This window comes from Nannobrachium achirus (assembly GCF_963921795.1).
Source record: "Nannobrachium achirus genome assembly, chromosome: 5".
In the NCBI taxonomy this organism is placed as follows: domain Eukaryota; kingdom Metazoa; phylum Chordata; class Actinopteri; order Myctophiformes; family Myctophidae; genus Nannobrachium; species Nannobrachium achirus.
Window position 1 is genome coordinate 40,775,674 of NC_137814.1, and position 21,968 is coordinate 40,797,641.

Below are 21,968 nucleotides of genomic sequence, written 5' to 3' on the forward strand. Positions count from 1 at the left end.
CATACTTGCGTACCTACTGGAGTGTAGGTGCCTGCATGTGCGCGTGTGTGTGTGTGTGTGTGTGTGTGTGCGCGCGCGTGTGTGTGTGTGTGTGTGTGTGTGTGTGTGTGTGTGTGTGTGTGTGTGTGTGTGTGTGTGTGTGTGTGTGTACTCCTTGCCAAATGTGTTTTGTGCATGTGTGTGTGTGCCTGCATGTTTGTGCTGCCATGTACATGTGTGTGCATGTTTGTACAAATGTGTTATCTATATACCAACATTCATAGGATATACAGAGTACACCTGTATACACCATGTGTGTGTGTGTGTCCCGGCCAGTGTTGGGTATGGTTACTTTTAAAAGTAACTTGTTACGTTACAGGATTTCTGGCGTAAAAATAAGCATGTCACGTTACAGGATTAACCTCTTAGAAAAGTAACTGATTAGATTACTTTTATGTTACCGAAGATGACATACCGTACAGCTCATTACAAGTATGTTTGGTAATCATAAAATCATGAGTGCAACCTACCGGAGTGCCCACAACATTTTGGAGCTGTGTTAATTTGCATTGAAGTTCCAAATCCAAAAGGAATGGGAATACTTCCACGACCTTACTAAAGCAGAACCTCTCTGTCTTCTCTCAAGCTCTGTCATGTCGCACAGGTGCGACAAATTAATGTAATACAAAGCCAAACCAGTAGTACCGTCGTCACACCAAAAGTGGTGACCTATTGAATAGAATTGTTACGCAATCAACACACAGCAAGGCATCGGATCGGTCACCGATTTGTGTGTAACATCCGTGCAACTCTCCATTGACAGAGACACTTTATCAGGATTTTCTTTTTCCCTTTTGGCAACAGAAGGAACAGGGAAATACAGGTCTTAAATAGTAACTAGGTAAAGCCATTGTTTTGGGAAAAGTAACAAAGTGACCGATTACTCTGATGCAAAACTAACGAGTTAGGTAACTCCGTTACTCGAAAAGGTAATCCGCTGCGTTACCCCCAACACTGGTCCCGGCACATGTGAAAGCTTGTGTGTAAATGTTTGCTGTTCACCTTCAACAATGGAGCACCTGTATGTTGTACTAAACTTCCTGCATTGCGTGTGTGTGTGTGTGTGTGTGTGTGTGTGTGTGTGTGTGTGTGTGTGTGTGTGTGTGTGTGTGTGCGTGTGTGTGTGCATGCACTTGTTTGCGTGTGTGCATGTGTGTGTGTGCGTGTGTGTGCATTGCCTACAAATGTGCTCTCCCCTCTCCTCAATTCCTCCTGTGATGTGTGTTGTCCACATAGGTGTTCTCTATGCATAGCACAATGTAGTGGTTGGAGCAGGAGCGGGTGTGCTGTCCGAGCAGCCGACCCGTCTGCAGCATGGAAGCCTGGCCTGTCACTGCCAGGTCTCCTGTCCTCCACGCCTCGCAGTAGTTAGTGGTCACACGGATTCCTGCTGTGCTGGAACCGTGCCATATCAACTTCTCTGGCCTAGGAGACACACAAAGAGAGAGAGAGGGCATATCGTCACTGTCGGCCAGAAACCTCGTATCCTCGAAAGTTTCAAATGTGTACTGGTACGTTGTTTTTGTAGTAAAGCCCTGCTTCATCATACAAGACTGTCGCAGAAAACTAGTGAAAATAGCTATTTTCACAATTTTAAATAAATACAAAACGAACGGTTTGTGAGAGATTCTGATGTAGGACTCCAGATTTGGGTACACAGTGATCGATTCCATTGACTTTCAATATAAAAGTAATGTTCAATGTTTTCTAAAAATATCAAATGTACTTCATGTGAAAACAAATGCATGGAGGTACTTCCTTGGCTTACTGGCAGTGTGCAAAATATATGTATTTATTTATATTTATAAATCTAAAATAACATTTCCTGGGGCATGCTGGTAGCTGACCGGATAATGCTTCGACCACAAGATTTCAGCACCTCTGTTCGATTCCGGCTTTGGAGACTTGACATGTTTAAAGACTCTAGATTGAGATTGCAGACACGTCAGTAGGCACGCACACACTTACCAGGCTGAGTCAGTCATGATGTTGCGTCCATCAAAGGAGTAGATGGGTGTGGCTGGGTTGAACACGCCTCCATTCCCAGAGAACATGGACATCCAGCTGCTGAACAGCACCTCACCCTGAGAGGAGAGGAGAATAACATCAGTGAGTATTAAGACTTTTACTTTTTATCAGATTGTATCAGGAAGTGCATAGATGACGTTTCAATTAAATCAGTTTGAATATTTCAAACAGAAACCGTAGATTAATGGCAGCATTTGCACGCCACTTCACTTGTGTGACACTTGCAACAGCTCCAGGACTACAACAGATTTAACAAAATCCCACTCTGACATCTACATCAGAAAAGCCAAACGGGTACATGTTAGGGTTTGTTTTGTCTTGTATCTTGTTGTATGTGTTGTTTTGTTCCTCGATGTGCTGTCTTATATACAGTATCCCTGTATGTCCTGTATTTTATAATGGGAAAAAATCAATAAAAAGATATATTAAAAAAAGAAAAGCCAAACGGGAGAACCAGAATAGAGTGGGAGTTCAACAGCAATGATGTGAGGAGAATAGGGCAGTGTTTACAGACAATAACAGACTTCAATGGGAGAGTCAGCTGTGTAGACTAAGCCCTCTACAGACTAAGAGATTTCGCCTACAATAAGATATTATAATTTTTTCATCGGATCGTATGAGCACACACACTACACCATCCTCAGTCTTGACGATTATTGGGTTGTGTGTCCCGCTGTGCGAGAGACGCGCGACAGGCCCACACACACAACAAGACCTCTCCTCCGACTCCCCTGTGGTGAAATCTGGTGCGAGACGTGATGAGACAAAAAAATTAAAAATAAATCACGCCTCCCTCAAAGCGCAGCGCTGAAGAGCAGCAGCTGTCAGCGACAAGCTTGATTTGCCGTTCACCGCATCACTGCATAAACAATAGCGCGGTGCGCCCCGCTGTGTTGGCCTTGAATCTCCCAAACCGTAAATAAAACAAAGCCATAAAAGATATGTTTCTGGATAAACAAACGTGTCTATAACCACTCAAACTGCATGGCGCACTGTGCGCAAAGACGCTGATCATTGATTTATTCCTGCATGCAAAACCGAACTGTTTTAAAGTGACTTTCAAAACTCAACAATCTGCTATAATACAAAGCGCCTCGGCGCTGCTGCTGGGCTGCGCTGCGAAGCGATACGAAATTAAACCAGTGACATTAAAAATAAGATCATGATACAAACTTTAAATGGTAGTAGGTTCTAATCATATGATGATGTTTATGAAAATAATATTAATAACTAGTGACAGGAGTGAGTGGGGACGGAGGAAGAGAGAGAGGGAGAGTCGAGAGAGGGAAGGAAAAAGGAGAGATTTGCTCGTATTGTCACTATCCGTTTCCACACCGGATCACTGTTGGATCTCTACCCCGCTGTGCGGTGATTTTCAAGCAAGTTTGATATTTTCTCCTGTCGGGTGGGTTGTAAAAAAGGTCGTAAAAAAGCTAATTAACATATCGGCAGGCGCTTCCACACGACAGGAGAAAAACTGTGCCTCGTGAGCAAATTTGGGCTGTTCCTCGTCACAGTCATAAATTCCTCAAATGCCACAACATTGCGTACGAATTCTGTTTGTCTGGGGGGGCCCTAAAGAGAACAGCCCCAAAACGCCAGAGATAATCCCACTTGAGGTGGCCAGACCTCTCAGTGGCTGAGGTGCTCAGACAGAGTGAGTGAACATCCGATGAACATTCAGGCCCTGATGGCAGCTGGTGTGTTTGCTGAAATGTTCAACCTAATTGCACACAGGTTATCTATCAGGTGATCACTTGACCTCTGGATTATATTTAAGATGGTGTTACTGTTATGCCAAACTGGTCTGAAGAGGAGCACTGTTCTTGAAACGTCGCTCAGCCCACTCAGGTGGTACCAAAATACAAATTTCAAAGGGAGCTACACTGTGCAAACATTTCTTTTTATCCAAGATTTGTCATTTGTAGTTAAGCACCTGCCTTTAAATGATCAACGGATGTGCGCAACACTTTTTTTTTATCCTATCCCCAACCACCCCAGGCACCTCAAGGTAACACGACGACTGATGGGAGACCTGTCGCCCTTATCTCAATTGAGGTTGGTGAGGGACTTCAGCTGTTCCACACATGGCAATTTGCATCTGGTCAACACAGATCTACTGATGATGAATTAGACTTAAAAGACTGGGCATGGGGATGTGATGTCAAGGGGCTCTTCACTCTCTCACCTGGAGGAGAGAAACTGTTTGAATGTGAACGTTGAGATAATAGCCATTTTGGTAAGAACTGACAGAAAATAACTTTGTACTTCAAGTTTAAAATGATACTAAATATTTTTTTAAGTGTCCAAATATATTCCAAATATTATGAAATTATCTTGCGGCACCCATGGACTGCCATCACGGCACCCCAGGGTGCCCCCTCATCCACTTTGAAAAACCCCTCCAGTACAGTACATGTATCACTGTGAATCAACTCGTACTGTAGATGGCCGACCTTGATGTTGTCACACTGTGTGTGTGTGTGTGTGTGTGTGTGTGTGTGTGTGTGTGTGTGTGTGTGTGTGTGTGTGTGTGTGTGTGTGTGTGTGTGTGTGTGTGTGTGTGTGTGTGTGTGTGTGCGTGCGTGTGTGTGTGTGTGTGTGTGTTTTGTGTGTCCTCACCCTGAGATTAACCACGGGCATCTCGTGGCGGTCAGCCTTCCTCACTATGGTGGCCAGGTCCTGGAGATGTGAGGACAGGAAGGCTCTGTAGGTGGCCGTCAGCCCCATGTTGCGAGCCTGCTGGTAGCACTGGAAGTCTGCCCCCCTGATGCCACGCATGTCACCTCTCAGCGGGGCGTTCAGGGCCACCAGATGGAGCTGGGAGGGGGACAGCATGGAAGGGTGAACAACAGATGCACACATACACAGAGGGCAGAGAGAGCACAGGAAAGAGACGACAAGAAAGTAGGAAAGACAAAAAGGAGTAGCTTATCCCTAATAGAGCACTGGTTCCCAGACACTGGGTCGGGACCCATTTGTGGGTCGCGGACAGATTTTTATGGTTCCCTTTATTATTTGTTTCCTACAATGTGTTCTTAATTATTCATTATTTCAAAACATGTTCATTAAACATTCCCAAAAAAGCATTTTTTTCCCATGAATTAAAAACTAAATTCAATGATATTGTCAGTGATTTCATGACGAAATCAAAGAAAAATCTAAGAAATTCCATAAATTAGAACAGAAATGTTTAAGTTTGGGTCTTGGGCAAACTTCTAATTTCTCTTTTGGGTCATAGGCTTAAAAGCTTGGGAACCACAACTATAGAGAGAGAGAGAGAGAGAAAGAAAGAGAGAGAGCGCGAGAGTGTGTTTTCTACCCACCCCGGGTACAGAGTTGACAGCCTCTGGCAGCTTATAGCTGGGTTGGTATCCTCTACTCGGCTCCTGTAGCTCCTACACCGCAAATATATATATTAAAAAAAAATCTTTTCACACTTACAGAAATACAGCTGCTTCCATAAACATACTATTTTTGGCTTCCTGTTTTTTTTCTTCCCCCCCTTCTTCTTTTTTCTTTATTTTGATAGGAGAGTAGGGAGACCAGAAAGGAGAGAGGGGGGGTGAAGACATCAGGTGACAGGTCTCCAAAGCCGGAATCGAACATCTTGTGGTCGAAGCATTATCCGGTCAGCTACCAGCATGCCCCAGGAAATGTTATTTTAGATTTATAAATATAAATAAATAAATATATTTTGCACACTGCCAGTAAGCCAAGGAAGTACCTCCATGCATTTGTTTTCACATGAAGTACATTTGATATTTTTAGAAACATTGAACATTCTTTTATACGGTATTGGAAGTCAATGGCAATCGATCAGGCTGAAACCTGGCCCATATCTGGAGTCCTACATCAGTGGTTCTCAAAGTGGATTTCAGGAACTCTCTAGGTTCTTCTGTGGGGGTCTAAATTGACCCTTACGAGTCTGTAACCTTGACATTGTACGCATGGAACCAAATGGACCCTAATTTGTACACTGTCAAAGTTAAGGGGACACCTTCAAATGTCAAAGTTTGAGACCACTGTCCTACATCATTAACGTGTCATAGATGACTGACATCACAGACTATGAAGTCCAATTTCCATTGTGTGTGTGTGTGTGTGTGTGTGTGTGTGTGTGTGTGTGTGTGTGTGTGTGTGTGAGTGTGTGTGAGCGTGCATGTACCTGGCTGTGGATTCTGAAAGGTCTGCTACTCTCTCCTGGTCTGCTGAGAGCCTGAGACACTGCTTCAGAGGAGGGTCCCTCCGATGGCGACGGAATCAACTCTCCTAACTGAGGACAGGACACAAGCACACGTGAACACACAAGCAAGAACACACAAGCACATGCACATGCTCATGCACATGCACATGCACATGCACGCGCACATAGATGTACATACTAGGGCATTCACCAAATATTCAAATATAAAAGTCACTATTCGACGTTGTTCACCGAAGTCGAATATTTGCTTATTTTTTTATTTTTTTTATTGTTTTCTCTTTAAAAAATGGATAGTTTATAATGCTTGGCTAGATAGGAAGTCATAAGAATGAGTTGTCAATGCCCCTGTTGGATGAATTTGTTAATGCTCTATACCAGGGGTTCTCAAACCTTTTTAGGCCGTGACCCCCAAAATAAATATATTTGAACTGGGGACCCCCACCCTGACAAGCACTTGGAATTGTAGGTATTACATTTAATGTGACTCGGTTCCGCAGATAAATATTGTGAAAATAGCAGATCTACATGCTCACAACGCCTCGTTGTGAGCATGTAGATCGGCTATTTTCACAATGTTCGCCTCTTGCTTACTTAATATTTGACAGTTTGGCCAGTCCTGTAGAATATTCGACTATTCGAATACTTTGAGGTCGAATAATTCGAATACTAAAAATCACTATTCGTGAATACCCTAGTAGTACATACCTGAACCTTGCGCCAGCCGTTGCGTGTTCTGAGGTACAGCTCTCCTCCTCTGTCAGTTACGTAGGCCATGGTGCCTTCAGCCGCCCTGTGGCTCTCTCTGGCCAGAGTGTGGACCGTCTTATAGGTCGTCACCTGAATCACAGCACACACATCAGTAAGGTTTCATAAAAATGATCAAATCAATGACATTCAGATTCAACACATTCAGATTCTGTTACTTGGTAAACTGACCAAGAACAAATCATTAAGCCTGATTTATTGTTAGTTGCACGTCAGTGTCGCACACCAAAAACTGCAGATCTACAACCTCACAGCATGTCAAGCGCCAGTCCACTGGAGTTCAGAGACCTGTAAACATCAGTGACTTACTGGGTTAGCGTATCCTGGGGTTCCTTGTGGTCCGGGGGGGCCAGGGGGTCCGGGGACGGTGACGGCTAGAAATTGATAGCAAATTCAATTGATTGAGTTTTGTTTTTACAGCAGATTTTATAAATGCTGAGTTGATTGTATGTATTGCCCCACATACATGATCCATAGGCAGGAGGAGGTCCTGGGGGACCAGCCGGTCCGGGGGCACCGCGGGCACCAGGTCTTCCAAACCCAGGAGACCCAGGCTGGCCAGGTTCACCAGCAGCACCTGGGGGTCCCACGATAGACTCACCCTTAGGACCCTGCAGAAAAAGACATACATTTTTTAATAATTATTCATGAGAAACAAAGTATTTCAAATATTGCTAGAAATTGATAGAAACTAGATAGAGAAACTCACCACGAGTCCTGACCGCCCAGGAAGGCCTGGAGGACCAGGCAGGCCTGCATCCCCCTGGTCACCCTTCTCACCTTTGTAGCCATCCTCACCTTTGTCTCCCTGAGGAAGGCACACATGCACATGCACACACAGACAGACAGACAGACAGAGAGACAGAGAGACAGACGGACAGACAGACAGACAGACAGACAGACAGACAGACAGACAGACAGACAGACAGACAGACAGACAGACAGACAGACAGACAGACAGACAGACAGACAGACATGCACGCACACATTTGGAAGGTAAGTAGACTGCCCTGAAGAGATTATTACATTTTAGTTGGGGGTCAAAGTGTTGATCAATGTGCTCCACAACGAATAAAAGTCAAATCAGTAAAACTTCAACAATTTCTCAAATGCTAAGGAAAAGGGTGCGTCTTAAGATGAGATTTAAAAGTGTTAGTGGAAGGGGAAGAGATAATGAGAAAATGTGTCAAAAGCCTTGGGGCAGCGGGATTAAGACCGTAGGACTCACCATAGTTCCATCAGGAAACATGGGTTCTGAGGAGATGAAAAATCAAGAAGACAATGAACCAAACAGAGCTGACTTTTGTCATCATAAAGTTTAATTTACTGTTAATATTTGAGAAAAGCTAGGGGTTTCTTTCACTTTAAACTTGAGTGCCCATTTTGTGCATCTCTAGGACACAGTATCTGTGTGGGGCGGGCTACAAATGGTTTGGTGTGAGGTAAGCCATTTTCATTTCCACGTTTCCTACCTGGTGTGCCTGGCTCTCCAGGTGACCCCATGTCTCCTTTGTCTCCCTTAATTCCAGATGTACCTCTGCTGACTGCAGACCCCTACACACACACAAGTTGCATGTCATTAAAGGGACAGGCTGTGATTTAAAAAACACAGTATAGTGTACACACAATGTAAACACAATGTAAAACAACAGGAACGACACAGAACCAGAGGCATTAAGGGACGTTGATTGGTTAAAACATTGCCACCAGCAGTGAAAACACCTGTTAAAAGAGGACACAAGCTGGGACAGCAGCACATAAAGGTTTCCCTCCACCATTCCTCATCACTTGGAGACTCGAAAACATAACAGTCAGGATTGTAGAAGGTGGTGTCATATACAGTATTAGCCTATATGGCATAGCAGTGGGCGTGGTTTACTGCTATGCCCTATTATTTCCACAGCAAGCGGACCCCCCAAGAACAACAGCCGAGGAGGTGATAAGTCGTGTCAGTTATGAGTCCTAGGGCTGATATGGCAGTCGGTGCCAGTGCAACCGTGTGCTAATGTGTCACAGGTGAATGACCTGTCACTGGCTGCTGAACTTTCAAGATTCACAAGGTTTTTTAATATATACCAGTATGCAGTGAAGGTACTCAGAATTGCTGCATTGATCAAATGCTATTTTTCCATTTCTCCTTGTATCTAAATAATATAGGTATGTAATAAATGATCGCCCTCTGTAACCAACCTAATGATGAATGCCTGGATGATAATCTACATTATATGAATAAGATAGGGGATGGGTACCTCTTCCATAGGTATGTAAAGTGTCTTGAGACAACTTAAAACATTTTATTCAGTTTCGCATTATGCCAACCTCTGGTTAATACAAAAAACTATTTTCCTTTTTACTGGGGATTATTTAGGCCACCTTCAAGGATTCCACTTTGAGAACCGGCCTATTAACTTATTATCAAGTCCAACTTTAGATATATTTATATCAGCAACTTTCACCACTCTGACACTCATAAGCCAAAAGTAAAAGCTGATATTCCAATCAGGAGTGTTTGTCTCCCTACCCTGCTTGGCTGGACTTTCAATAGTGTTGTTCAGTTAGTAGTTCTTGGTGCTATAGGAACACCAGTGTCTACTAACTATATTGAACTTTACAACAGCTGCAACAGCTTTCTATGAAACTCTCCATTCAAGTCTCTGAGGGTTGATTGGAATTTAGCCAGGCAGTCACCACCAACACCACCACCACAAGATTCAGTAAAATCTTGAGTGTTAGTTGAACTCAAGATTAACAGACTAAGGAAGACTAAGGAAGGCCAGATTGGTAAAACAGACCCACTCTCAGAGAGAAACTCAGGATGGTGCTGTGTGGGGATGATACCAAAGGACACCAGGGCTTGGTTCAACTCACTTTCTATTCACTTTCTATTCAGCAAGTGGATTATCTTCCAAATTGAAGCAGTTATACAAACGTTTAACACATGAACCCTAGTGTCCCTATTCTGGGGGCAAATATTCGGCCAAGATAGCAGATCAAAAATGTGCAGCATTGTGATACGTTGTGACCAAAGACATTTGGTGTAGAAGGAAAAAAGGAGTGGACCAAGTACAGGCCCCCCTGGAGGACCAAGGTCAACAAAGTATATAGGGTTTAAGTGGTTAAAATAAGACTGTTGCCAGATCCCAGTTATTCAGTAAGAAAGTTAAATTGAACCCAGCTCTAGCAAGTCACAGAGTCTGAATATCAACAGTGTTCACTCTCTCCTCGCCTCCTTGAGATGCGCAGGGAGGCAAGAGGCAAGAGGAGGCAAGTAGAGAGGAAGCACTGTCACATTCAGCCTACATCATAGCTGAATAAGCCTCATCCAAGAGGTGATACTGGAGAGAGGGAGAGAACATTATAGGATTACGACAGCGCGGGGAGAGGGGAGTTAACGGGAGGGAGGGAGGGGGGGAGAGAGGAGGTTAAGTGGGAGGAAGAGGAGCTTGTTGTAGCACAGACAAGAGGGCCACCATGCCACCAAACCCACACACCAACAGACCCACCAGATCGCCTGGTTCAGACCCAAACGGACCGATCAGATGGTCACACTTACTAGTCCCTTTTTGCAGTGCGGCCGGGGGCGGACCGGGAACACTGTCTTTGAGATTCAGAGGAGAACACCCAGACACATCAGACTACATGATCAACATCGTCAACTGAGTTGAACATTTTAACATGATCTGTTTTACACCAAAGCAATGCTAAATTCACACCTGAGAAGCATGTCTTGGAAAACGTTTGCTTGTCCAGACCAACACAGTGACGTTGTCCATTTGTCACAACCCAAAGGTCAGTAAATGAAAATGTTCATGAGAGAAGCAACATGTCACAGAGTCATACTTACTCCGTTGAGCCCAATAACTCTTCCTGGAGGTCCAGGTGGACCGGGTGGACCAGGAAGTCCCTGGAGAGGAGAGAGAAAGTTAGTGAAGAATGGCTAGATTCTCTCTGGTATTATTATTAGGGCTGGGATGCGATTAAAAATTTTAATCTAATTAATTACAGGCTCTGTGATTAATTAATCGCAATTAATCGCATTTTAATCGCACATCAATATTTGACCTGAGAAGCATTTCTTTTCAAGTAAAACACATTTTGTTGTACGAGTGAATCAACGAGTGAGTTTTTTAAATGTAAATTTCGCATCGACTGGGCCAAGCAAAGCGCTCTGATTGGCTACTTCTCCCTTTGCGTTTGTTGTCTCTTCTTGGTTGGTGCATCGCTATGATCGGTATGTCCGAAACTGAAGGTTCTGTGGTGCAAAAACTAAGTGCGATTAAAATGCGTTAATTTTTTTAATCGCGTTAATTTTCTGTAATTAATTAATCGCAATTAATCAGTTAAAGTCCCAGCCTTAATTATTATTATTATTTATTTTTTGAAGCGGTGAAAGCCGCTTCCAAGGAGTGGCTTTGTGTGTGTCCCATGTCCATATTTATGGTCATTTCAGTCCAGAATTAACAGGTTTTATCTGTCCGTAAATGTGTGTCCCCCATGTCCATATATGGTCATTTCAGTCCAGAATGAACAGGTTTTATCTGTCCGTAAATGTGTGTCCCATGTGTGTGTCCCCATGTCCATATATGGTCATTTCAGTCCAGAATGAACAGGTTTTATCTGTCCCGTACGTCCAGAATATGTGTGTAGTGTCCGTCCCGGTCTGATGATTGGATGATTAAAAATGTCCAATGAGACCATACTTTGAGGATTGGTCAAGCTTCACATGACAATTCGGCCCTCCAGATAAAATCATTAATTCATTCAGAATTCAGAATTCTTAAGCTCTAGAACACATAGAATAAAGGTTCACTGCTTCACTTCGAACCGAGGTTTGATTTTGTATTATTATTATTACTTCCTGTCTGATAGAGTTGCCTGAAAGCATCAGTGATCCTTTCAAAAGTGCAGGGCCTTAATAAATAAAATATAACTCTTGACTCTTCTTAATCTCTTACCGGTGTACCAGTGGTGTCCCCCTTTTCTCCCCGTCTCCCAGGCATACCAGGCCGGCCCTGCAGAGACAGAGGGACAGAGACATGATACAGAGGAACACAGACGGACAGAGATATGGAACACAGAGAGAAGAGAGGGTTGGCAGGAAGCTAAATATTATTATTCTGGCTCAGTGGAAAGGCAATATATTATACTATATATGACACAGAGTGTGCTGGATGGATGGATGGATGGATGGATGGATGGATGGATGGATGGATGGATGGATGGATGGATGGATAGATGGATAGATGGATAGATGAATCTCTCCTGTGCTGAAATGGGATTAGCTCACCAGAAAAAAACTTAACCAGGGTTTGAAACCAGGGTACGACATGAATGAATCTTACGCATTGCAGCTTTAATTCACTGTATTTTTTTAAATGAACTTCAATAATACAAATCTTACCTAAAGCACATGAAATCTACAAGACATTTTTATATAACAGAATCGGTTTTCTTGTCCTGATGGCCACACAATAGAGTAATTTCCTGACTCTAATCCAAGTTTAAACAAAATAACACAATAACTTTACTCACGGCTCGACCTGGGAAGCCATATTCTCCTTTAGATCCAGTTGGGCCCATTGGTCCCTGAAACAAGTAATCACACGCACGCACACATACACACAAATATATTTAATCAAACAAATTCCATAGAATCATATCTTTCATCAATTCAGTCTTTCATTTAAAAATAACTCACCATAAGTCCTGAAGATCCAGGAAAACCACGGTCACCCTGTGAATACACACACAAACTAAATTGAGCATAAATTGAGAATAGGATGGAAAGGATTAATGGCATAATGAGCTAGGACATACAGATCAGGTAGGGCTGCCACCCATTTTGAGTCAGCTATCCATTTATTCTTTACATTTCTTGCAAAAAAGGTATGCCAACATTTTTCAAAACATAGTGAAAATTGCACATCTACCACAATCATGATGTGAAATGATTATTGACTAGAGGTGTGGCCTACTGGTAGAGTTCGGTAGCGGCCCTCACACCCGCGTTGCACTGCTGATCCGATCGATATGTCTGAGTCATAGTTACAGGGGCATTGTCATAGTACCTGTTGTACACGTCTTTCTGTCTGTCTACCTGTGTTCCATTTTTGGAGATCCCTGATGTCAACAGTATATCCATATATTGGCATGCCCATATATGGGGTAAGATCGGCAGTTCTGTACAACTCTATTGCCTATATGGAGGTATCGGTCGGATCAGTGGTTCTGGACAACTGCACATCCAAACGGCTCAGCGGTGAGTACCACACTCCCTTGAGTCCTTGTCATTGTGCGAGGTTGAGGTCGGTCACCCCATATATGCACATGACTATATATGGGCATGATGATCTCCACATATGCCTATATATGGGAGTATTGGATTTGTTTATGGTCAACTCTGACTCATACGTATATACTGTAGGGGCATATCGGGTTTGTTTATGGCTATGAGTCATAGTGACATGGCTGTGATCCTGTCTATAGCCCATATGGGCTTATCAGGTTTGTTTTGTTATGTCTGAGTATTGTGACGTAGTTCGCCCACCTGCTAACCCCCCCCCCCCCCCCCTCCTCCCTCCCTCCCTCCATTAGCCAATTTTAATAATCGTGTTTGGGTCCCGAGGAGACACCAATTTTCACTTTTGGTACTCAAGTTGAAACTGTTTGGAAACCCCTGCGCTAGGATGATCAATTATATGTATTGTCTTTAAACTTAAACTTGAAAATGTATAAATAAAATTGTAAAAAGAAAAAAAGAAATCGAGTGTGAAAGACAAAAGGCAAAAGTGCAGAAAGAAGGACATTAAATGCAGATAATTTCAACCTTTGCCACGAAAGTCACATTTTTAAAAGATTTGTTTTCCATTAATAGACACCTTGGGGCCTTTGGGTCCCTGGGGGCCTCTCAACCCTGATATGATAGATCCATCAGCAGCAATGGTCACTCCAGGCTCTCCCTTTTCTCCCTGTGAATAAAGTTTACAGGTTTACAATTTAGAACATTACCAGTTTCCCTGGTCTGTTATCATGAATCTGCTCAAACATGCTCACGCTTTCCGACCATTTCTGTCAAATGAGTAAAACCATGTTTAATGCCCAATGCAGTTCGGCACAGAAGCCTAACCCCATACAAACTGGATAACTGAATTAATTAATTACATAATGACTACTCAGATGGTTTCTGTTCACCTGCACCAACACATTAATTCAAATTGCTCTTAAGGACTGATGCCCAATGCAGGGTTCCCACACATTTTTTACCAATTAATTTCCCAAACTTTTCCAGAATATTTAACCCAATTTCCAGGACTATATAACAATAATTCAGCTCAATAACAAGTCGCTTACTCCTACGCGCAATGCCCAAATAGTGTATGCCAGTGGTTCTCAACCTTTTCAGGCCGTGACCCCCGAGTTGAGGAATTTTGTATAACACGGTTCTATTGTGAAAATAGCAGATCTACATGTTCACAACGCCTCGCAACGGCTATTTTCACAATTTATGCCTCTAATATTTCACAATTTGGCCCATGTTTAATTTGTCATTTCAGAGGTATTAACAAAATCAATAACCAAAGACAATGCATAGCTATTTTTTCCAGGACCTTCCAGGACCCTTGATGAATTCCAAAACTTTTCCAGTACTATTTTTCTAATTTCAAAATATTTCCAGGAATTTCATGACCGTGGGAACCCTGCAAATGGTAATTGAAATGGATATTGATAGTGACCAGGCTTACTTTGGTGCAATAAGAAAAGATTTTGAGAAACAAAGCACATATTGGTATAGTTCTTACCTTGTGTCCTAGTGGCCCCATAATACCTGCAGGGCCAATGTCTCCTTTTGGTCCTCTAGGGCCCTGGGGGGACAATTAAAACATGAGACACTGAAGAGAACAACAGGAGAAGGCAAATAAGATCATTAAATAAATAGTAGGTATACTGCAGTCTAACAAATTGTTGCTGTCCACTGACAATCTGTCATCTTTATAGAAGTATTTTTAAAATGCTACTGGAGTTTGAGCAGTAATTAATTGCTAATGAGACTGAAACGAGTGAAGATGGATGAAATAACACATGGAAGCTGCAGTATCACTGTCATCAGTCAAAATATACACAATAATATCAATCTCATGTCCAAACGTGATTAATATTGAATTAAATCATTCATATTGAATCTTATGATTCATATTGAATATGATTCAATATGGTACACATGCTAGGCACAAGGATGTGTAGTAATAAGGGTTCTTACAGGGAATCCTGCTCTGCCATTCAAGCCTTCAGGGCCCTGCAACATGCCACACACACACACACACACACACACACACACACACACACACACACACACACACACACACACACACACACACACACACACACACACACACACACACACACACACACACAGCAAGGCTGGGTTAAAGGTCAAGCTGGCAAATATTCAAAAAGCTCATACAGCATTATCAAAGAGCCACATCGCAGCCAAAGTTATATCAAAACGCAGCTAGGAACTACAGTATGTATGGAGGATGCACTGGATGAAAGGGAACTTTTCAAACCCAACATCCCTAAGTTATGGTACAGTATGTAACTCAGTCCTCAGCAAAACCTTTTCATTAATGTAGCTGAACTAAGCACTCGGTTAGCCTACAGCTACTACACACTGCATTAAGAAACTAAAGAGTAGGTGAAGTATAAAGTAGAGTCAGCCCCTGTTTTCATCTGGAAATCAAGGCATTTGACATAATGACATAAATGCAGTGCAACATCACAGCCAGGCCAGGCCATAACTTTTATAAGTCATGCCTGCAAGTTGCTCACGTCTAACTTACGGATCACTGTTCACAGATGATGTCACTAATGTGGGAGCCCGGGAGGTACCCCCCTCCAGCTGAATATCAAGTGCCCCAGGCCCCACCATCTTCAAAACCCTGCCAGAGTGAGCGTAGAAGGGGTACCTCTTCCAAATCATTGGCTCATATTTGGGAGAACTACTCACCATTGGCCCGGGCGCTCCTCTGATCTCAGTGAAGTTGAAGATGCCCTCTGTATCGTTCAGAAGCAGCTGCAGATAGAACATGTGACAACCATATCATGTTAGTGTAACGGGACAATAATAGAAATGTGAGGGCAAAGTTAGCGATGAAAAGTGTACATGCTGTGTGTCTGTGTATGCTTGTGTACATACATCCTGCAGGTTGATGGTAGGCCCAGGGGGTCCGGGAGGCCCAGGTGGTCCTGGGATGTTGAGTCCATCAATACCACGTTCACCCTGTGGAGCACAAACATAAACACTTCATTATGCTGGACAAAGCATGACCACATATAGTACAACTAGTCTCACGTTTTGATTGATTGATTGATTGATTGATTGTATACTTTTATTCTATACGTCAGAAATGTAAATAGCATGTGGTACATTAAGATACCAATAAGACGCCTAAGGGCAAAAAGCGGCGAGGTTGTGCCATGTCTTGGCCATCTGGCCAGTGATGGCCATATATGTATTGTATTCTGTTAGTGTGGTATCAGGGATCTCCATATATGGGCATAAAGGGGATTTGGTTCCTCTGGCATCACAGGGATCTCCATATATGGCAATAAAAGGGATTTGGTTCCCCTGACATCACAGTGATGTCAGAGCGTGATGTCAGAGCGTGAGAGTCAATCTCCCCCCCCCCCCCCCCCCCCCCCCCCCATACAAACTAGTATGATCACAGATCTCTGGCGACTGATACCGTAAGTCTGGCAAAATGTAAATTCAATGATTGTGATTTGATGCCCGAGAAGACAACCGATAACAAACCTATGCTTTGAAAACCAATGCTGGTACCATCCCACTTGAAGGCACAGCCTAAAGTCTTTGCATTGGTTTAGCGATGCAGGTAGGTGGAATTCTCTGATTGTCTGGCTACACAAGAGTACAGTTCAACTGTTCCTCTGAAACTATACCAACTTGTCAATTGCGTATTTACAGATCAGCTACTGTACCTGAGGTCCTGGACTTCCTGTGTCTCCCTTGAGACCCTATGGGGTGGAAAGAGAAAGAGAGAGAGAGAGAGAGAGAGAGAGAGAGAGAGAGAGAGAGAAAGAGATAGAAAGAGTAAGCAATGTCTAAAAGCCATTCATCAGCAGCCGCAGCAGCCATCTAATTAGGATCTACTGTATCACTGGAGATTGTTACAGTTATTAGAGATACTTTGGTGACACTAAAGGGCTTTATATACTTCGAAAAAGTGAATACACTAAGGTGGAAGAGGCGGCACTCCAAAATGCAAGATTGCAAGATTATTTTGGAGTGCCTCCACTTCCACCTCAGTGTGCTAAACCTTTCTAATCAGTCGTTCCTGTGGCTGATTGCTCATGAATGAGTCCAGAGGAAGCGCACCTGCCTACCTTTCAGCTAACCTTTGGGCTAACCCTGCCCATGGTGTTGCACACCGAAATAGCAGATCAGCTATATTCGGTGCATACAGCACGCAACTACAGTAAGTGTAAATCTGGGTTAAACATTGATACCGATGGCATCTACAGTACTACTACTAACCCTCGCCCCTGGTAGTCCGGCCAGGCCTGGCAATCCCTCTGGTCCAGACTCCCCTTTCTCACCCTGGAATTACAGCACACATCATCCATCAGCAGAGACACATCCATACATCTGTACATATGGCACAGAGTCCAAAAGCAAAAGGAGCAGGTTGAAAGATTTAAAAATGTATCTTGAAAGTTAGAGAAAGGTAAGATGGATAACAGTGAGAGAAAGAGAGAGAGAGAGAGAGAGGGAGAGAAAGGATGATGTGAGAAATCTTTGGGTGACAGATTCAAGTCCATGGATTTGAACGGGAGAAGCTGCCAGTCAACCTACCTTGACAGACAACCCTGGAGCTCCCATAAGCCCGTCCTCACCCTGCAGGAGACACGAGAGACAATCCACCCAATCAATCAGCAACCATAATCAAAACTGTTTTGTATTTGCACAACAGCGAACTATCCACATGTATATACAGTATATATATTTACCGACAAACAAAATAATAGTTACTTAATGCAGCGACAATGCACATAAAATGAATACATATGCATAAGGTTTTACCTTAGGTCCTCGTGGGCCAGGCAGACCAGGGGGTCCCTGGGAAGTAAACAGTAAACAAAACAAACAAACAAAAAACAGGCAAGAAGATGAGCATATCGCAAAACGGTTTGTTTTGTATTTATCATTTTTACAATGATTTAAACAGCAGATCTACAAGCAACGGAGGCGTTGTGCAGATCTACACAACACCTCGTGGTGCGAGGCGTTGTGTGCTTGTAGATCGGCTGTTTTCACGACTTTTGTGCGACGGCCTTGTATGATGAAGCAGGGCTTTACTTTGCAAAAAAAACATACAAATTTGAAACTTGGAGATACAAGGTTTCTGCCCGGCAGTGACAATATACATCAAATAAAACTGGAACTTATATACAGTAGGTAAATGCATGTGCATTGTGCATGCACACACTCACACTGACCTGTGGGCCTCTGACTCCAGACCCAATTAGCATATCAGTCTTCCCAGATCCTTCCAAGTCCTGAAAGTACACACACGCGCACACACGCACACGCGCACATGCACACATGCACACGCACACGCCGTAAGTGATTAAGTGATTAATTTCACATCCTATAAGACAGCAGCTTTATCTTTGTCTAGGTGTAGTTGAGATGCATTACCTCTACAAAGAATCTGGTTCCTGGAGGTCCAGGGGGCCCTGGTGGTCCTGGGGTCCCGTTCGGGCCTCTCTTCCCATTGGGACCTCTGGCCCCTGGGGTCCCGGCCACGCCCAGAGTTCCACATTCACCCTGTGAACAGAACCCAGGACAGGTTATCATGGAGAGTATTCATCTGAACAAAATCAACCAATGTTTGTTTTGCCTTTCTTTAGTTTAAAGGTTTCATGACATAACATTTCAAAACATATTTTCAAAAGGTTTTCTGATCTCAATTACACCCAAAAAAACAGAACTTTAAAACCACCATGTCATGAAACCTTTAATTCAAATAAAAAATACATTTAAATGGAATGAAGAGCAGAAGTAATGTAGCAGAAACTCAATAAACTTATGATTACAAAACAAAACAACTACAACCTAGCACATAATTATAGTGTCTGTGTCCACCAAGGTTTTTTTTCGTGGTCACACACTTATTTCAGTAATAGGCCTATAATTAAATTGATTATATCTTATTGTATTTTTATTTCATTTTATTTTAATGCAGGGTAATTCAAATGAGTCTATATGCTAACATATGTGTTGAATTAACTGTGGAAAAAGCCATTAGTTTACAATTGGAGTCATTGGACTAACAGCTATTTCACAAAACTTGAACAAAATGGCACTGGATTAACTAATCTTGGCTGTTAGCCTGGTCCGGAGCAGGCTAGCCCCCCCCCCCCCCCCCCCCCCCAATCTGATCAATAAGTTACCTTTTGTCCAGTTGGTCCAGGTGCACCGGTTTCACCCTAAGAAAAAGAAAGAAACAAGAAGGGAAGGATGGAAGAAAAGAAGGAAAGAAAGAATAGGTATTGCTTTGGAGTTGTTAACAATGACATAGTCATGGTTAATACATGTTACATATCTGAACGCCATTTTGCCCAGGGCACTAACATTGTTAACAGGATATTTTGATTCTATTTTGTATCTAAGTATTAATTCATTTATTCCCAATGTATAATGAATGAACCATTGTAAAGCGCTATGAGCACTTGGAAAAGCACCATAAAAATGCAATTGATTCATTCATTATTTTGACCGAAGGTCGCAGTTTAGTATGTGAAACGGCACATGCTGAATCCATCTGGACGTGTACACTTTTTACGGTCTATGGGTTTGCCGCTCTGACATCATGCTCTGACATCACTGTGATGTCAGGGATCTCCATATATGGGCACAAAAGGGTATGATGTCAGATGTCATAGACATCATAGGACTTTCACATAACGAATAACTGAGTAAGCATGTTTGGGCTCTCACAGCATATCTCCAAGTACATGGGTACCAGGGGTCTCCATATATGGGTAACTGGTCCGATATACATCACTGGTCAGGTGGCAAAGAATTGGTGCAACCTCGCCCTTTAGGGCCGCTTGTTACTAGTTTAGTATTTAAGAAGGTGATCTGTGTTGGAGGGCTTTATAATGAATACATAATGATCTCTCCTTCCCCATCCAACCTTTTTATACAGGACACAATGGATGGGTACCATAATTGTTACCAGTTACCATAATAAATATGAGTGTAAATACAGCATCTAGGGGTCATGAAACACTGAGAAAAGAGTTGTCATAAGGCAAGGAAGAGCTTATTAACTTTTTACTGCAGTTCGCATTCAACTTTCTGTTTTTTGTGGCATGGACTCAAAGTCGCCGACTTGCAGATCAGCACCCTGTTTCCCAAAAACTGGGTCGGGACCAATTTGTGGGTCATGGACACATTTTTATGGGTCCCTTATTTTTTATTTATTTTGTGTTATAAATGTTTAAGAAGTAGTGAAAATAGCCGATCTACAAGCTCACAACGCAGCGCGAAGCGACGTGTTGTGAGCTAGTAGATCTGCTGTTTTCACTAGTTTGGGTCCCGGGCAAAGGTCTAATTTCTCTTTTGGGTCACAGGCTAAAAGGTTCGGGAACTACTGGTCTTATATACAAGTAGTATTTTAAAGTGTGATAGAAATATTACTTTCCCATAAGGCAACATGCCTGTGTACATGGCACCACAACACTTTATATGGACAGGCGGACTCCTTGGTGAAGTTCATTTTCTAGTTTATCATAGGTCTTACCTTCAATCCTTCAGCTCCTGGGAGACCTGGAATTCCATCTCTTCCTGCTGCTCCCTGGATAGAAAGACACGTTGTCAGAGAGAAACAGATACAGACAGACACAAGCTGTAAGTAAGAATGAGTGTAAATGTGATGTCCATTCGCCATTGGTTGTCCCTTCAGCCATTCCAGTAGGGACAACACTGATAAACGCCATTCCAACAAGGACAGCCAGCCTGGTTTAACTTAACTGCACCAGAGCAAAGGACAGTCAGATTTCTGCACTGTACAGTTAGTAGAAGATTGCCATAGAGTATGTGAGAAGTTCTCATCCATTTTAATAGATGACAAAATCCCAAGGCACAGTGGGGTGGTGAGTGTGACTGCATCTTTTTGACTGCTTGAAAAGCTCATCAAATGATTAACTTGAATAAGTTAATAACCTGATGAGATGAACTTATTAACTGTATTAAATTTGAAAACGGAAGTGATCACAAGCTTCTTACAATAATTGCAAGCAAATTTGATTGTTGTACATTGATTTGCTTTTAACCATTTCAACACATTCTCAGTCACATCAATATGCCTTGAAAACCTGTCTAAGAGCCCTTGGAATAGGGTCAAAGAATACAAAGAGAATACAACAGACCAGTGTAAAAGGCAGATTCTCTCCATGAACCATGTTGGATGAAGAAAGCAAAAATGGCAGCTCAGACTGAGCAGGCCAATTTCATTGACAGGGTTGAGGTCAATTCCATTTCAGCTCAAAATTCACTGTGTAATTCCTGCATTGAAATGGAATTGAATTGACCTCAGTTCTTGATCCAAAACAGATCAACTTGTTAGCAAATGTGGCTGCTACGAGTTTGCAGAGGGGCAAAGGAATGGCACACACCCATGCACGCACGCACACACACACACACACACACACACACACACACACACACACACACACACACACACACACACACACACACACACACACACACACACACACACACGCCAGCACGCACACAGTCACACACGTATGCATGCACACACTCGCAGCCACGCGCACAGAGCCACGCACACGCACCCACAGAGCATTGAATTGAATTGAACCAGCAGCCATTTAAACCAACCAG

General features: G+C 42.9%; 1 protein-coding gene across 1 annotated transcript in view; it reads right to left on the reverse strand.

The window, feature by feature from the left end:
- Positions 1 to 1,241: 1,241 nt before the first annotated feature.
- The window catches only part of col15a1b (collagen, type XV, alpha 1b), a gene marked incomplete at both ends in the record, with an annotated part of 63,874 nt that continues 43,147 nt past the window's right edge, over positions 1,242 to 21,968 (reverse strand). Inside the window, 28 exons of the mRNA XM_080725797.1 lie at positions 1,242 to 1,464; positions 2,008 to 2,123; positions 4,690 to 4,887; positions 5,394 to 5,465; positions 6,236 to 6,343; positions 6,980 to 7,111; positions 7,349 to 7,413; positions 7,506 to 7,650; positions 7,749 to 7,847; positions 8,268 to 8,293; positions 8,512 to 8,593; positions 10,593 to 10,637; positions 10,884 to 10,943; positions 11,995 to 12,051; positions 12,572 to 12,625; positions 12,738 to 12,773; positions 13,918 to 14,007; positions 14,839 to 14,901; positions 15,297 to 15,332; positions 16,044 to 16,109; positions 16,233 to 16,316; positions 17,036 to 17,071; positions 17,592 to 17,654; positions 17,910 to 17,951; positions 18,138 to 18,173; positions 18,554 to 18,613; positions 18,756 to 18,884; positions 20,866 to 20,919. Of these exons, the coding sequence (XP_080581923.1) occupies positions 1,242 to 1,464; positions 2,008 to 2,123; positions 4,690 to 4,887; positions 5,394 to 5,465; positions 6,236 to 6,343; positions 6,980 to 7,111; positions 7,349 to 7,413; positions 7,506 to 7,650; positions 7,749 to 7,847; positions 8,268 to 8,293; positions 8,512 to 8,593; positions 10,593 to 10,637; positions 10,884 to 10,943; positions 11,995 to 12,051; positions 12,572 to 12,625; positions 12,738 to 12,773; positions 13,918 to 14,007; positions 14,839 to 14,901; positions 15,297 to 15,332; positions 16,044 to 16,109; positions 16,233 to 16,316; positions 17,036 to 17,071; positions 17,592 to 17,654; positions 17,910 to 17,951; positions 18,138 to 18,173; positions 18,554 to 18,613; positions 18,756 to 18,884; positions 20,866 to 20,919 (2,277 nt within the window). The remainder of the gene's footprint in view (positions 1,465 to 2,007; positions 2,124 to 4,689; positions 4,888 to 5,393; positions 5,466 to 6,235; positions 6,344 to 6,979; positions 7,112 to 7,348; positions 7,414 to 7,505; positions 7,651 to 7,748; positions 7,848 to 8,267; positions 8,294 to 8,511; positions 8,594 to 10,592; positions 10,638 to 10,883; positions 10,944 to 11,994; positions 12,052 to 12,571; positions 12,626 to 12,737; positions 12,774 to 13,917; positions 14,008 to 14,838; positions 14,902 to 15,296; positions 15,333 to 16,043; positions 16,110 to 16,232; positions 16,317 to 17,035; positions 17,072 to 17,591; positions 17,655 to 17,909; positions 17,952 to 18,137; positions 18,174 to 18,553; positions 18,614 to 18,755; positions 18,885 to 20,865; positions 20,920 to 21,968) is intronic.